The sequence below is a fragment of the Coturnix japonica genome, chromosome 1, assembly GCF_054131305.1.
Source record: "Coturnix japonica strain WE chromosome 1, WE-NBRP24, whole genome shotgun sequence".
NCBI lineage: Eukaryota > Metazoa > Chordata > Aves > Galliformes > Phasianidae > Coturnix > Coturnix japonica.
The window spans coordinates 177306720-177323815 of NC_140663.1; the positions used below are offsets into that span (position 1 = coordinate 177306720).

Below are 17096 nucleotides of genomic sequence, written 5' to 3' on the forward strand. Positions count from 1 at the left end.
GGGTTTGCAAGTGCCTGCAAAGTTTGCAGTGCATGCAACTGGTTTGCAACTGGGTTTGTGGTTTGCAGTTGCATTTTGGGGCCTGCAGAGTGTTTGCAGTGCATGCTCAGAGTGTGCACATGCACTTGCAGTTTGCACCTGGGTTTGGGGTTTGCAGCTGCATTTGGGGCCTGCAGTGTTTGCAGTGCATGCTCAGGGCTTGCACTTGCAGTTTGCAAATGCACTTGGGGTCTGCAGCTGCATTTTGGAGCCTGCGGTGTTTGCAATGCGTGCTCAGTGTTTGCAAATGGGTTTGGGGTTTGCAGTTCCACCTGGGGTCTGCAGTGTTTGCAATGCGTGCTCAGGGTGTGCACGTGCACTTGCAGTTTGCAGCTGGGTTTGGGGTTTGCAGCTGCATTTGGGGCCTGCAGTGTTTGCAATGCATGCTCAGGATTTGCACATGGGTTTGGGGGTTTGCAAATGCATTTTGGGGACTGCAAAGTGTTTCAAGTGCATGCTCAGGTGCTTGCACTTGCAGTTTGCAAATGCACTTGGGGTTTGCAGAGTGTTTGCAATGCATGCTCAGGGCGTGCACGTGCACTTGAAGTTTGCAAATGGGTTTGGGGTTTGCAGCTGCATTTTGGGGCTGCACAGTTTGCAATGCATGCTCAGGGTTTGCACATGCACCTGGAGTTTGCAGCTGGGTTTGGAGTTTGCAGCTGCATTTGGGGGCTGCAGAGCATTTGCAATGTGTGCTCGAGGTGTGCACATGCACTTGCAGTTTGCAAATGGGTTTGTGGTTTGCAGTTGCACCTGGGCTCTGCAGAGTGCTTGCAGTGCATGCTCAGGCTGTGCACATGCAGTTGCATTTTGCACCTGGGCTGTCGGTTTGCAGCTGCATTTTGGCTCCTGCAGCACATTTGCAGCGTGCTCTCCTCTCTCTGCATGCACGTGGCTTTGCAGTTTGTTTGCACGCCCACCCGAGCTCTGCACGTGCACTCCCCGTCTGCACCCCGTGCTCCCGCTTTGCACGTGGGTTCGGCTCTTGCACGTGGGCGTGTTTCCCTGCCCCCCCCCCCGGGTGTTTGCAAGCCCCATGTTTGCATTGGCGCGTGCAGCTGGTGGGGTTTGCAAGGCACGTTTGCTCACAGCAGCCCGTGGGTGTCGCTGCAAGCAGAGGGAGAGGGCGCGAGTTTGCACAGAGTTGCTTTGCACAGCGTGTGTTGCTTTGCATGGCATTGCACGGTGTGACACAGCGTTGCTTTGCACGGTGTTGTTTTGCACAGCATTGCATGGCATTGCACAGCATTGCACGGCGTTGCTTTGCACGGTGTTGCTTTGCACAGCATTGCATGGCATTGCACAGCATTGCACGGCGTTGCTTTGCACGGTGTTGCTTTGCACAGCATTGCATGGCATTGCACAGCATTGCACAGCGTTGCTTTGCACGGCGTTGCTCCCTCCTCACTTTGCACGGTGTTGCTTTCCATGGCTTTGCACAGCATTGCACGGCTTTGCACAGTGTTGCACGGCATTGTATGGCATTGCACGGTGTTGCTTTGCACGGTGTTGCTTTGCAAGGTGTTGCACAGCATTGCTTTGCACAGCATTGCATGGCATTGCACAGCATTGCACGGCGTTGCTTTGCATGGTGTTGCTCCCTCCTCACTTTGCACAGTGTTGCTTTGCATGGCTCTGCACGGTTTGCACGGCATTGCACAGCGTTGCTTTGCACAGTGTTGCTTTGCATGGCATTGCACAGCATTGCACGGCGTTGCACAGTGTTGCTTTGCACAGTGTTGCTTTGCACAGCATTGCACGGCTTTGCACAGTGTTGCACGGCATTGCATGTCATTGCACAGTGTTGCTTTGCACTGTGTTGCTTTGCAAGGTGTTGCATGACATTGCTTTGCACGGCATTGCATGGCATTGCACAGTGTAGCTTTGCACGATGTTGCTTTGCATGGTGTTGCACAACGTTGCACAGCATTGCACAACTTTGCACAGATTTGCACGGTTTTGCTTTGCATGGCGTTGCTTTGCATGGTGTCGCTTTGCACAGCATTGCACGACATTGCATGGCTTTGTACAGTGTTGCTTTGCACGGCGCTGCTTTGCTCAGCGTTGCTTTGCACAGCTTTGCATGGCATTGCATGGCATTTCTTTGCACGGCATTGCACAGCACTGCATGGCTTTGCACAGTGTCGCTTTGCACACCATTGCATGGCATTGCATGGTGTTGCTTTGCACAGTGTTGCTTTGCATGGCGTTGCCTTGCACAGCATTGCACGGCTTTGCATGGTGTTGCATGGCATTGCTTTGCACAGCATTGCACGACATTGCACGGCATTGCTTTGCTCAGTGTTGCTTTGCATGGCATTGCACGGCTTTGCAAGGTGTTGCTTGATGTTGCTTTGCACAGCATTGCATGGCATTGCACATCATTACTTTGCATGGTGTTGCTTTGCACGGCGTTGCACAGCATGGCATGGCATTGCAGAGCATTGCGTTGCAAAGTGTTGTTTTGCATGGTGTTGCTTTGCACGGCATTGCACGGCTTTGCACGGCATTGCACAGCATTGCACGGCATTGCACAGCGTTGCTTTGCACGGCTTTACATGGCATTGCACAGTGTTGCTTTGCACGGCATTGCACAGCATTGCACGGCATTGCACAGTGTTGCTTTGCACGGCATTGCACGGCATTGCACAGCATTGCATGCCATTGCACAGCGTTGCTTCGCACAGCATTGCGCACATTGCACGGCTTTGCACAATGTTGCGTGGCGTTGCTTTGCACGGCATTGCACAGCGTTGCATGGCATTGCACGGTGTTGCTTTGCATGGCATTGCACAGTGTTGCACGGCATTGCTTTACTCAGTGTTGCTTTGCATGGCATTGCACGGCATTGCACAGCGTTGCTTTGCATTGCTTTGCATGGTGTTGCTTTGCATGGCATTACACAGCATTGCACAGCATTGCATGGCATTGCACAGCATTGCATGGCATTGCACAGCGTTGCACAGCATTGAATGGCTTTGCACGGCATTGCACAGCATTGCATGGCATTGCACAGCATTGCTTCGCACAGCATTGTGCATATTGCACGGCTTTGCACAATGTTGCATGGCGTTGCTTTGCGCGGCATTGCACAGCGTTGCATGGCATTGCACAGCATTGCATGGCATTGCACAGCATTGCTTCGCACAGCATTGCACACATTGCACGGCTTTGCACAATGTTGCACGGCGTTGCTTTGCACGGCATTGCACAGCATTGCATGGCATTGCACGGTGTTGCTTTGCATGGCATTGCACAGTGTTGCATGGCATTGCACGGCATTGCTTTGCTCAGTGTTACTTTGCATGGCATTGCACGGCATTGCTTTGCATGGTGTTGCTTTGCACGGCATTGCACAGCATTGCATGGCATTGCACAGCATTGCTTCGCACAGCATTGCACACATTGCACGGCTTTGCACAATGTTGCACGGCGTTGCTTTGCATGGCAATGCACAGCGTTGCACGGCATTGCACAGTGTTGCTTTGCACAGTGTTCTTTGCTTTGCACGGCATTAATGGGGTTTAATGGGGTTAATGGGGGTTAATGGGGTTAATGGGGGTTAATGGGGGTTAATGGGGTTAATGGGATTTAATGGGGTTAATGGGGGTTAATGGGGTTATTGGGTTAATGGGGGTTAATGGGGTTAATGGGGTTAATGGGGTTAATGGGTGTTAATGGGGTTAATGGGTGGAGGTGCAACACATGGAGTTGCAGCAAACAGAATTGCAATCCATGGAGCTGCAATGCATGGGGCTGCAATGGATGGAGCTGCAATGCATGGGGCTGCAATGGATGGAGCTGCAATGCATGGGGCTGCAATGGATGCAGGTGCAACGTGCAGAGGTGCAACGTGCTGACATGCAATGGGTCGAAGTGCAAGAGGGGGAGGTGCAATGCAGGGGGGTGCAGCGTGCAAGGCTACAATGGATGGAGGTGCAGGGTGTGGAGATGCAACGAGTGGAGCTGCAACGGATGGAGCTGCCATGTGCAAAGTTGCAGCGCATGCAGGTGCAACACGTGGAGGTGCAACGCATGGAGGTGCAATGCAAGGAGCTGCAATGCATGGAGCTGCAATGCACGGAGGTGCAATGCACGGAGGTGCAATGCATGGAGGTGCAATGAATGGAGCTGCAATGCATGGAGCTGCAATGCATGGAGCTGCAGTGCATGGAGCTGCAGTGCATGGAGCTGCAATGCATGGAGCTGCAGTGCATGGAGCTGCAATGCAAGGAGGTGCAACGCAAGGAGGTGCAACACGTGGGGGTGCAGCACACAGAGTTGCAATGCATAGAGCTGCAATGCAAGGAGCTGCAATGCATGCAGGTGCAATGTGCAAGGACGCACACAGACCTGCTATGGGGTCAGCTCATCTATGGGGTCAGCCCAGTTATGGGGTCAACCCAGCTATGGGGTCAGTCCATCTATGGGATCAGCCCAGTTATGGGGCCAGCCCAGCTATGGGGTCAGCCCAGCTATGGGGTCAGCCCAGCTATGGGGCCAGCTCAGTTATGGGGTCAGCTCAGTTATGGGGTCAGCTCAGCTATGGGGTCAGCTCAGTTATGGGGTCAGCCCAGCTATGGGGTCAGCATTGCTATGGGGTCAGCTCAGCTATGGGTTCTGTCCAGCTATGGGGTCAGCTCAGCTATGGGGTCAGCCCAGTTATGGGGCCAGCCCAGCTATGGGGTCAGCTCAGCTATGGGGTCAGCCCAGTTATGGGGTCAGCCCAGTTATGGGGTCAGCCCAGTTATGGGGTCAGCCCAGCTCTGGGGTCAGCTCAGCTATGGGGTCAGCCCAGCTATGGGGTCAGCTCAGTTATGGGGTCAGCTCAGTTATGGGGTCAGCTCAGCTATGGGGTCAGCTTAGTTATGGGGTCAGCCCAGTTATGGGGTCAGCTCAGTTATGGGGACAGCTCAGTTATGGGGCCAGCTCAGCTATGGAGTCAGCTCAGCTATGGGGCCAGCCCAGCTATGGGGCCAGCTTAGCTATGGGGTCAGCATTGCTATGGGGTCAGCATCGCTATGGGGCCAGCCCAGCTATGGGGTCAGCTCAGCTATGGGGTCAGCCCAGCTATGGGGTCAGCCCAGCTATGGGGTCAGCTCAGCTATGGGGTCAGCTCAGTTATGGGGTCAGCCCAGCTATGGGGTCAGCTCAGCTATGGGGTCAGCTCAGTTATGGGGTCAGCCCAGTTATGGGGTCAGCTCAGCTATGGGGTCAGCTCAGCCATGGGGTCAGCATTGCTATGGGGTCAGCTCAGCTATGGGTTCAGCCCAGCTATGGGGTCAGCCCAGCTATGGGGTCAGCTCAACTATGGGGTCAGCCCAGCTATGGGGTCAGCTCAGTTATGGGGTCAGCCCAGCTATGGGGTCAGCTCAGCTATGGGGTCAGCCCAGCTATGGGGTCAGCTCAGTTATGGGGTCAGCTCAGCTATGGGGCCAGCCCAGCTATGGGGTCAGCTCAGCTATGGGGTCAGCCCAGCTATGGGGTCAGCCCAGCTATGGGGTCAGCTCAGCTATGGGGTCAGCTCAGCTATGGGGTCAGCATTGCTATGGGGTCAGCTCAGCTATGAGTTCTGTCCAGCTATGGGGTCAGCCCAGTTATGGGGTCAGCCCAGCTATGGGGTCAGCTCAGTTATGGGGTCAGCTCAGTTATGGGGTCAGCTCAGCTATGGGGTCAGCTTAGTTATGGGGCCAGCCCAGTTATGGGGTCAGCCCAGCCGTGGTGTCAGCCCAGCTATGGGGTCAGCTCAGCTATGTGGTCAGCTCAGTTATGGGGTCAGCTCAGTTATGGGGCCAGCCCAGCTATGGGGCCAGCCCAGCTATGGGGTCAGTTCAGTTATGGGGCCAGCCCAGCTATGGGGTCAGCTCAGTTATGGGGCCAGCCCAGTTATGGGGTCAGCCCAGCTCTGGGGTCAGCCCAGTTATGGGGTCAGCCCAGCTATGGGGTCAGCTCAGCTATGGGGTCAGCCCAGCTATGGGGTCAGCTTAGGTATGGGGTCAGCTCAGCTATGGGGTCAGCTCAGCTATGGGGTCAGTCCATCTATGGGGTCAGCCCAGCTATGGGGTCAGCTCAGCTATGGGGTCAGCTCAGCTATGGGGTCAGTCCATCTATGGGGTCAGCCCAGCTATGGGGTCAGCTCAGCTGTTGGGTCAGCTCAGTTATGGGGTCAGCATTGCTATGGGGTCAGCATTGCTATGGGGTCAGCCCAGTTATGGGGTCAGCTCACTTATGGGGTCAGCCCAGCTATAGGCTATATGGGTTATATAGGGTACAGATGGGATGAAATAGGACTAAGATGGGGATGGGATGGGATAGGATGGGTTGGGGTGGGATAGGGATGGAGGTGGGGGCGGGGATTGGGATGGGGGTGAGGATGGGGATGGGATGGAATAGGAATGGGATGGGGATTGGAATGGGGGTGAGGATGGGGATGGGATGGAATAGGAATGGGATGGGGATTGGAATGGGATTGGAATGGGGATGGAAATAGGATGGGGATGGGATGGGGATGGAATGGGATGGGATGGAATGGGATGGGATGGGATGGGATGGGGGTGGGATGGGATGGGATGGGATGGGATGGGATGGGATGGGATGGGATGGGATGGGATGGATGGGATGGGATGGGATGGGATGGGATGGGATGGGATGGGATGGGATGGGAATGGGGATGGGATGGGATGGGGGTGGGATGGGATGGGATGGGATGGGATGGGATGGATGGGATGGGATGGGATGGGATGGGATGGGATGGGAATGGGGATGGGATGGGATGGGGGTGGGATGGGATGGGATGGGATGGGATGGGATGGATGGGATGGGATGGGATGGGATGGGATGGGATGGGATGGGATGGGATGGGATGGGGGTGGGATGGGCATGGAGAGGGCATGGGGTTGGGGTGGGGATGGGATGAGGATGGGAAGGAATTGGAATGGGATGGGGATTGGGTTGGGATTGGAATAGGGATGGAAATAGGATGGGGATGGGATAGGATGGGATTGGTATGGGGATGGGGATAGTAATGGGGATGGGATGGGGCTGGGATGGGATGAGGATGGGGATGGGGATAGTAATGGGGCCGGGATGTGAATTGGGATGGAGATGGGGATAATAATGGGGATGGGATGGGGATAGGGTGAGGATGGGGATTGGGATGGGATTGGGATGAGGATGGGGATAGTAATGGGGATGGGATGTGAATTGGGATGGAATGGGATGTGAATCAGGATGGGGTGGGGATGGGATGGGGATGGGATGTGAACTGGGATGGGGATGGGGATAGTAATGGGGATGGGATGTGAATCGGGATGGGGTGGGGATGGGATGGGGATGGGATGTGAATTGGGATGGGGATGGGGATAGTAATGGGGATAGTAACGGGGATGGGATGTGAATTGGGATGGGGTGGGATGGGATGTGAATTGGGATGTGAATTGGGATGGGATGGGATGGGATGGGATGGGATGTGAATTGGGATGTGAATTGGGATGGGATGGGATGGGATGGGATGTGAATTGGGATGGAGATGGGGATAGTAATGGGGATGGGATGGGGATAGGGTGAGGATGGGGATTGGGATGGGATTGGGATGAGGATGGGGATAGTAATGGGGATGGGATGAGGAATTGGGATGAGGGTGGGGATAGTAATGGGGATGGGATGTGAATCGGGATGGGGTGGGGATGGGATGGGGATGGGATGTGAATTGGGATGAGGATGGGGATAGTAATGGGGCCGGGATGTGAATTGGGATGGGGATAGTAATGGGGATGGGATGTGAATTGGGATGGGGTGGGGATGGGATGGGATGTGAATTGGGATGGGGATGGGGATAGTAATGGGGATGGGATGAGAATTGGGATGGGGATAGTAATGGGGATGGGATGTGAATTGGGATGGGGTGGGGATAGTAATGGGGATGGGATGGGGATAGGGTGAGGATGGGGATTGGGATGGGATTGGGATGAGGATGGGGATAGTAATGGGGATGGGATGTGAATTGGGATGGAATGGGATGGGATGGGATGGGATGTGAATCGGGATGGGGTGGGGATGGGATGTGAATTGGGATGTGAATCGGGATGGGGTGGGATGGGATGGGATGTGAATTGGGATGGGGTGGGATGGGATGGGGATGGGATGTGAATTGGGATGGGGTGGGGATAGTAATGGGGATAGTAATGGGGACGGGATGTGAATTGGGATGGGGTGGGGATGGGATGTGAATCGGGATGGGGTGGGGATGGGATGGGGATAGGGTGAGGATGGGGATTGGGATGGGATTGGGATGGGGTGGGGATAGTAATGGGGATGGGATGTGAATTGGGATGGGGTGGGGATGGGATGGGGATGGGATGGGGATAGTAATGGGGATGGGATGTGAATTGGGATGGGGGTAGGGATAGTAATGGGGATAGTAATGGGAATGGGATGAGAATTGGGATGGGGTGGGGATAGTAATGGGGATAGTAATGGGAATGGGATGTGAATTGGGATGGGATGGGATGGGATGTGAATTGGGATGGTGATGGGGATGGGATGGGGATAGTAATGGGGATGGGATGTGAATTGGGATGGGGTGGGGATGGGATGGGATGTGAATTGGGATGGGGATGGGGATGGGATGGGGATAGTAATGGGGATGGGATGTGAATTGGGATGGAATGGGATGTGAATCGGGATGGGGTGGGGATGGGATGGGTATGGGATGTGAATTGGGATGAGGATGGGGATGGGATGGGATGGGATGTGAATTGGGATGGGGTGGGATGGGATGGGATGTGAATTGGGATGGGGTGGGATGGGATGGGATGTGAATTGGGATGGGGTGGGGATGGGATGGGATGTGAATTGGGGTGGGATGGGATGGGATGTGAATTGGGATGGGATGGGGTGGGATGTGAATTGGGATGGGGTGGGATGGGATGGGGATAGGATGTGAATTGGGATGGGGTGGGATGGGATGGGATGTGAATTGGGATGGGATGGGGTGGGGATGGGATGTGAATTGGGATGGGGTGGGGATGGGATGGGGATGGGATGTGAATTGGGATGGGGTGGGGATGGGATGTGAATTGGGATGGGGATGGGGATAGTAATGGGGATGGGATGTGAATTGGGATGGGATGGGATGGGATAGGAATTGGGATGGGATGGGATGGGAATTGGGATGGGGTGGAGATAGTAATGGGGATGGGATGTGAATTGGGATGGAATGGGATGTGAATCGGGATGGGGTGGGGATAGTAATGGGGATGGGATGAGAATTGGGATGGGGATAGTAATGGGGATGGGATGAGAATTGGGATGGGGTGGGGATGGGATGTGAATTGGGATGGAGATGGGGATAGTAATGGGGATGGGATGGGGATAGGGTGAGGATGGGGATTGGGATGGGATTGGGATGAGGATGGGGATAGTAATGGGGATGGGATGTGAATTGGGATGGGGGTAGGGATAGTAATGGGGATAGTAATGGGGATGGGATGTGAATTGGGGTGGGGACAGTAACGGGGTTGGGATGAGGATGAAGGAGGACATGGAGCTCATGGGGAGGGTCCATAAGAGACCCCAGTCCCAGCTGAGGGGTTGGGATGGATCCATGGGGTGGCGCTGAGGCTCTTAATGGGGTTTTTTCTCCTCCTCTTCCTCCCCCAATGGCTCCTATGGCCCCACACGAACCTCTATGACCCACATCAGCCCCTTCCTGCTCTTTATGAGGCCTGTGGCCCTTCATTACTCCCACCCGCTGCCCCTCAGCACTGCCCCTATATCAGGATCCGCTCCATGGACTCAATGCAGCCCAATGCAGCCCAACACCAGCTGCTGGAGATCTATGGGGCTCTATGGGGATCTATGGGGTCTCTATGGGGTCTCTATGGGGTCTCTATGAATATCTACAGGGTCTATGGAGTCTCTATGGGGTCTCTATGGGGCTCTATGGGGCTCTATGGGGTCTATGGGGTCTCTATGGTGATCTATGGGGCCTAAGGGGTCTCTATGGGGATCTATGGGGTCTATGGGGATCTATGGGGATCTATGGGGTCTATGGGGATCTATGGGGCCTATGGGGATCTATGGAGATCTATGGGGTCTATGGGGATCTATGGGTCACTATGGGGTCTCTATGGGGATCTATGGGGTCTCTAAGGAGATCTATGGAGTCAATGGGATCTAAGGTGTCTCTATGGGGATCTATGGGGTCTGTGGGGTCTCTATGGAGATCTATGGGGTCACTATGGGGATATATGGGGTCTCTATGGAGATCTATGGGTCTCTATGGGTATCTATGGGGTTTCTATGGGGTTATGGGGGAGATATGGGGTTATATGGGGTTATGGGGTCTCTATGAGTCTCTATGGGGATCTATGGGGTCTCTATGGGACTCTATGGGGTCTATGGGGTTTCTATGGGGTTATGGGGGAGATATGAGGTTATATGGGGTTATGGGGTCTCTATGGGGTCTATATGGGGATCTATGGGGTCTATGGGGATCTATGGGGCCTATGGGGTCTCTATGGGGATCTATCTATGGGGATCTAATCCCCATAGAGACCCCATAGACCCCATAGGACCCATAGAGACCCCATAGATCCCTATAGAGCCCCATGGATCCCCATAGACCCCATAGACTCCATAGATCTCCATAGAGACCCCATAGATACCCATAGATCCCCATAGATCTTCATAGAGACCCCATAGATCCCCACAGAGACCCCATAGACCCCATATATCCCCACAGAGACCCCATAGATCCCCACAGAGACCCCATAGATCCCCACAGAGACCCCATAGATCATGTTGCCCATGGCCCCGTCCAACCTGGCCTTGAACACCTCCAAGGACGGGGCATCCACAACCTCCCTGTGCAGCCTGTTCCAGGGCCTCACAACGCTCCTAGTAAAGAACTTCCCCCTAACATCCAACCTAAATCTTCCCTCTTTTAACTTCAAACCATTTCCCCGTGTCCTGCTGTTATCCCCTCCTTGTAAAGAGTCGATTCCCCTGCTGTTTATAGGCTCTTTTTAGATTCTGCAGTGAGGACCCCATAGATCTCCATAGAGACCCCATAGATCTCCATAGAGACCCCATAGATACTGATATACATAGAGACCCCATAGACACTATAGATCCCCATAGAAACCCCATAGACCCTATAGATCCCCATAGAGACCCCATAGAGACTCCATAGATTCCCATAGATCCACATAGAGGCCCCTTAAAGACCCCATAGACTCCATAGATACCCATAGATCCCTATAGAGACCCATAGAGACCCCATAGACCCCATAGATCCCCATAGAAACCCCATAGACCCCATAGATCCCCATAGAGACAGATAGAGATACATAGAGACCCCATAGATCCCCATAGAGACAGATAGAGATACATAGAGACCCCATAGACCCTATAGATCCCCATAGAGACCCCATAGAGGCCCCATAGAGACCCCATAGACTCCATAGATACCCATAGATCCCTATAGAGACCCATAGAGACCCCATAGACTCCATAGATCCCCCATAGATCCCTATAGAGACCCATAGAGACCCCATAGATCCCCATAGACACCCCATAGACTCCATAGATCCCCATAGAGACCCCATAGACCCCATAGATCCCCATAGAGACCCCATAGAGACCCCATAGAGACCCCATAGGTCTTTATAGGTCTCCTATGTATTTCAATGGGTCCTTGTGAGTCCCTATGGGTCCCAATAGGTCCCTATCGGTCTCTGTAGGTCTCCTATGTATTTCTATGGGTCCCTATGAGTCCCTATGGGTCCCAATAGGTCCCTATCGGTCTCCTATGTATTTCAATGGGTCCCTATGGGTCCCAATGGGTCCCTATCGGTCTCTATAGGTCTCCTATGTATTTCAATGGGTCCCTATCGGTCTCTATAGGTCTCCTATGTATTTCAATGGGTCCCTATGAGTCCCTATGGGTCCCAGTAGTTCCCTATGGGTCCCTATAGGTCTCCTATGTATTTCAATGGGTCCCTATGGGTCCCAATAGGTCCCTATCGGTCTCTATAGGTCTCCTATGTATTTCAATGGGTCCCTATGAGTCCCTATGGGTCCCAATGGGTCCCTATCGGTCTCTATAGGTCTCCTATGTATTTCAATGGGTCCCTATTGGTCTCTATAGGCCCCCTATATATTTCTATAGGTCCCTATGAGTCCCTAAGAGCCAAGTAGAGAGTGACAATCCCCTCCCAGTCCCTGCTGACCCCCGCTGTCCCGATGGAGCCCAGGATCCCATTTGCTATGTATTTCAATGGGTCCCTATGAGTCCCTATGGGTCCCAATAGGTCCCTATCGGTCTCTATAGGTCTCCTATGTATTTCTATGGGTCCCTATGGGTCCCAATGGATCCCTATCAGTCTCTATGGGTCTCCTATGTATTTCAATGGATCCCTATCAGTCTCTATAGGTCTCCTATGTATTTCAATGGATCCCTATCGGTCTTTATAGGTCTCCTATGTATTTCAATGGATCCCTATGAGTCCCTATGGGTCCCAATGGGTCCCTATCGGTCTCTATAGGTCTCCTATGTATTTCAATGGATCCCTATGAGTCCCTATGGGTCCCAATGGGTCCCTATCGGTCTCTATAGGTCTCCTATGTATTTCAATGGGTCCCTATCAGTCTCTATAGGTCTTCTATGTATTTCAATGGGTCCCTATGAGTCCCTATGGGTCCCAATAGTTCCCTATGGGTCCCTATAGGCTTCCTATGTATTTCTATGGGTCCCTATGAGTCCCTATGGGTCCCAATGGGTCCCTATCGGTCTCTATAGGTCTCCTACGTATTTCAATGGGTCCCTATCGGTCTCTATAGGTCTCCTATGTATTTCAATGGGTCCCCATGGGTCCCAGTAGGTCCCTATCGGTCTCTATAGGTCCCCTATATATTTCTATGGGTCCCTATGAGTCCCTATGCGTCCCAATAAGTCCCTACCGGTCTCTATAGGTCTCCTATGTATTTCTATGGGTACCTATGAGTCCCTATGGGTCCCAATGGGTCCCTACCGGTCTCTATAGATCTCCTATATATTTCAATGGGTCCCTATGGGTCCCTATGGGTCCCAATAGTTCCCTATGGGTCCCTATAGGTCTCCTATGTATTTCTACGGGTCCCTATGAGTCCCTATGGGTCCCAGTGGGTCCCTATCGGTCTCTATAGGCCCCCTATGTATTTCTATAGGTCCCTATGAGTCCCTAAGAGCCGAGTAGATAGGGTCAATCCCCTCCCTGTCCCTGCTGACCCCCGCTGTCCCGATGGTCAAATCAAAGCCCAAATCAAAGCTCCAATCAATCAAAGCTCCAATCAAAGCTCCAATCAAAGCTGAAATCAAATCTCCAATCCAAGCCCACCCCCCTCACCCCGTCCCCACCGTGTTCTGCCCCCGAGGCCGCCGCGACCCGGAGGCTCCAGGTTCGACCCCGTTCGGCTCCACCGGGCGGAGCTGCCCAACCCCCCCCCAACCTCCCGGAGCCGCAGAGACGCCGTCAATCAAAGCCCCCCCCACACTCCCCGCCCACCCCCCCTATGAGTCCCTATGGGTCCCTATCGGTCTCTATAGGTCTCCTATGTATTTCAATGGATCCCTATGAGTCCCTATGGGTCCCAATAGTTCCCTATGGGTCCCTATAGGTCTCCTATGTATTTCTATGGGTCCCTGTGAGTCCCTATGGGTCTCAATAAGTCCCTATCGGTCTCTATAGGTCTCCTATGTATTTCAATGGATCCCTATCGGTCTTTATAGGTCTCCTATGTATTTCAGTGGGTCCCTGTGAGTCCCTATGGGTCCCAATAGTTCCCTATGGGTCCCTATAGGTCTCCTATGTATTTCTATGGGTCACTATGGGTCCCTATGGGTCCCTATCGTTCTCTATAGGTCTCCTATGTATTTCTATGGGTCCCTATGGGTGTCAATAGGTCCCTATCGGTCTCTATAGGTCTCCTATGTATTTCAATGGGTCCCTATTAGTCCCTATGGGTCCCAATAGGTCCCTATTGGTATCTATAGGTCTCCTATGTATTTCTATAGGTCCCTATGCGGCATCGGGCTCTAGGTCCGACCCCGTTCGGCTCCACCGGGCGGAGCTGCCCAACCCCCCCCCAACATCCCGGAGCCGCAGAGACGCCGTCAATCAAAGCCCCCCCCCCCAACTCCCCGCCCACCCCCCCCCCCCCCGCACTGCTCAGCATCGGGCTCAAGGCTCCGAGCCGAGCTCAGCTCCCCCGCAGCCGAGGACCCCCCCCAAACCACCCCCCCCCCTATTTCGAACAAGGAGCTGAGCTGCAGAACGATGCGGAGCGATGGGGCAGGGATGCGGACACTCCATCCTGTGCAGGAGCCAAACGTACCAAGCGGCGGCCGGGTCTGAACTGTGAGTGATCAGTACATGGGGGGGGTGGAGGGATGGGGGGGATAAAGGGATGGATGGAGGGATGGGGGGAGGGATGGAGGATAGAGGGATGGGGGGATGGATGGATGGAGGGATGGATGGATGGATGGATGGATGGATGGATGGATGGATGGGGGGATGGATGGATGGGGAGATGGATGGGGGGATAGAGGGATGGGGGGATGGAGGGATGGATGGATGGAGGGATGGGGGGATGGATGAGGGGAAGGAGGGATGGGGGGATGGAGGGATGGGGGGATGGAGGGATGGGGGGATGGATGGAGCCGGGTCTGACCTGTGAGTTCTCCCTACCCAGGGTGGGGGGGGATGGATGGATGGAGGGATGGATGGAGGGATGGGGGATGGAGGGATGGATGGGGGGATGGATGGATGGAGGGATGGATGGAGGGATGGATGGAGGGATGGATGGAGGGATGGATGGAGGGATGGGGGGATGGAGGGATGGATGGGGGATGGATGGATGGAGGGATGGATGGAGGGATGGATGGAGCCGGGTCTGACCTGTGGAGTTCTCACTGCCCAGGGGGGGATGGATGGATGGGGGGATGGATGGGGGGATGGAGGGATGGATGGAGGGATGGATGGAGGGATGGATGGGGGGATAAAGGGATGGATGGATGGAGGGATGGATGAATGGATGGATGGAGGGATGGATGGATGGAGGGATGGGGGGATGGGGGGATGGGGGGATGGATGAAGGGGAAGGAGGGATGGAGGGATGGAGGGATGGATGGAGGGATGGAGGGAGGGATGGAGGGATGGATGGGGAGATGGATGGAGGGATGGAGGGATGGATGGAGCTGGGTCTGACCTGTGAGTTCTCCCTACCCGGGGGGGGTGGATGGATGGGGGGATGGAGGGATGGATGGGGGGATGGATGGATGGGGGTATGGATGGAGGGATGGGGGGATGGATGAGGGGAAGGAGGGATGGATGGATGGATGGATGGATGGATGGATGGATGGATGGATGGATGGATGGAGGGATGGGGGATGAAGGGATGGAGGGATGAATGGGGGGATGGAGGGATGGAGGGATGGATGGATGGAGGAAGGGATGGAGGGATGGATGGATGGATGGATGGGGGGATGGATGGATGGATGGATGGGGGGATGGAGGGATGGGGGGACAGAGGGATGGAGGGATGGATGGAGCCAGGTCTGACCTGTGAGTTCTCCCTACCCAGGGGGGGATGGATGGATGGATGGGGGATGGATGGATGGAGGGATGGGGGGATGGGGGGAGGGATGGGGGAATGGGGGGATGGAGGGATGGAGGGAGGGATGGAGGGATGGAGGGATGGATGGAGGGATGGATGGGGGGATGGAGGGATGGGGGGATGGATGGAGGGATGAGGGGATGGAGGGATGGATGGATGGATGGATGGATGGATGGATGGATGGATGGATGGATGGATGGATGGATGGAGGGATGGATGGATGGATGGATGGAGGGATGGAGGGATGGATGGATGGATGGGGGGATGGAGGGATGGAGGGATGGAGGATGGATGGATGGATGGATGGAGGGATGGATGGATGGATGGATGGAGGGATGGAGGATGGATGGATGGATGGGGGGATGGAGGGATGGAGGGATGGATGGGGGATGGAGGGAGGATGGAGGGATGGATGGATGGATGGATGGATGGATGGATGGATGGATGGATGGAGGGGTGGAGGGATGGGGGGATGGATGGATGGATGGAGGGATGGGGGGATAGAGGGATGGATGGATGGATGGATGGGGGAATGGATGGAGGGATGGAGGGATGGATGGAGGGAGGGATGAATGGATGGGGGGATGGGGATGGATGGTGTGGGGGGATGGATGGAGGGATGGGGGGATGGATGGAGCCGGGTCTGACCTGTGAGTTCTCACTACCCAGGGGGGGATGGAGGGATGGATGGGAGGGATGGATGGAGGGATAAAGGGATGGATGGATGGGGGGATGGATGGGGGGATGGATGGGGGGATGGAGGGATGGGGGGACAGAGGGATGGAGGGATGGATGGAGCCAGGACTGACCTGTGAGTTCTCACTACCCAGGGGGGGATGGAGGAATGGAGGGATGGATGGAGGGATGGGGGGATGGATGGATGGATGGATGGATGGATGGATGGATGGATGGATGGATGGATGGATGGGGGGGATGGAGGGATGGAGGGATGGATGGATGGATGGAGGGATGGATGGAGCCGGGTCTGACCTGTGAGTTCTCCCTACCCAGGGTGGGGGGGGAAGGATGGAGGGATGGATGGAGGGAGGGGGGATGGATGGAGGGATGGGGGCAGAGCTGGGAGGGAGAGATGCTCTTGTTTGGGGGGTGGTAGTGATGTGCTGGGGGCGATGCTGCAATGAAGGATGATCCGAGGGGGGGGGGGGTGATGAGCGCTATGGGGGCGACGCTTCGGGGGCTGGTGCTGGATGAGGCAGCAGGGAACGCGTGGGGGGGATGGAGACACAGCAAAGTTGGCAGCTGGGGGGTGGGAAGAGGCCTGACCCCCCCATAGACACCCCATAGACACCCCATAGACACCCCATAGACACCCCATAGACACCCCATAGAATCCCTTTTAAGGGGGGGGGGGTTGCATATCATCCCATCCGAGTGCTAGG

The 17096-nt window shown here is 54.8% G+C and overlaps 1 protein-coding gene across 1 annotated transcript in view; it reads left to right on the forward strand.

Annotated features, from left to right (window-relative positions):
- The first annotated feature begins 14235 nt into the window (after positions 1-14235).
- Positions 14236-17096, forward strand: part of PDE2A (phosphodiesterase 2A) — a 114619-nt gene continuing 111758 nt past the window's right edge. The window contains exon 1 of the mRNA XM_085541716.1: positions 14236-14438. Coding sequence (XP_085397842.1) covers positions 14368-14438 — 71 coding nt within the window. The 5' untranslated portion in view covers positions 14236-14367. The remainder of the gene's footprint in view (positions 14439-17096) is intronic.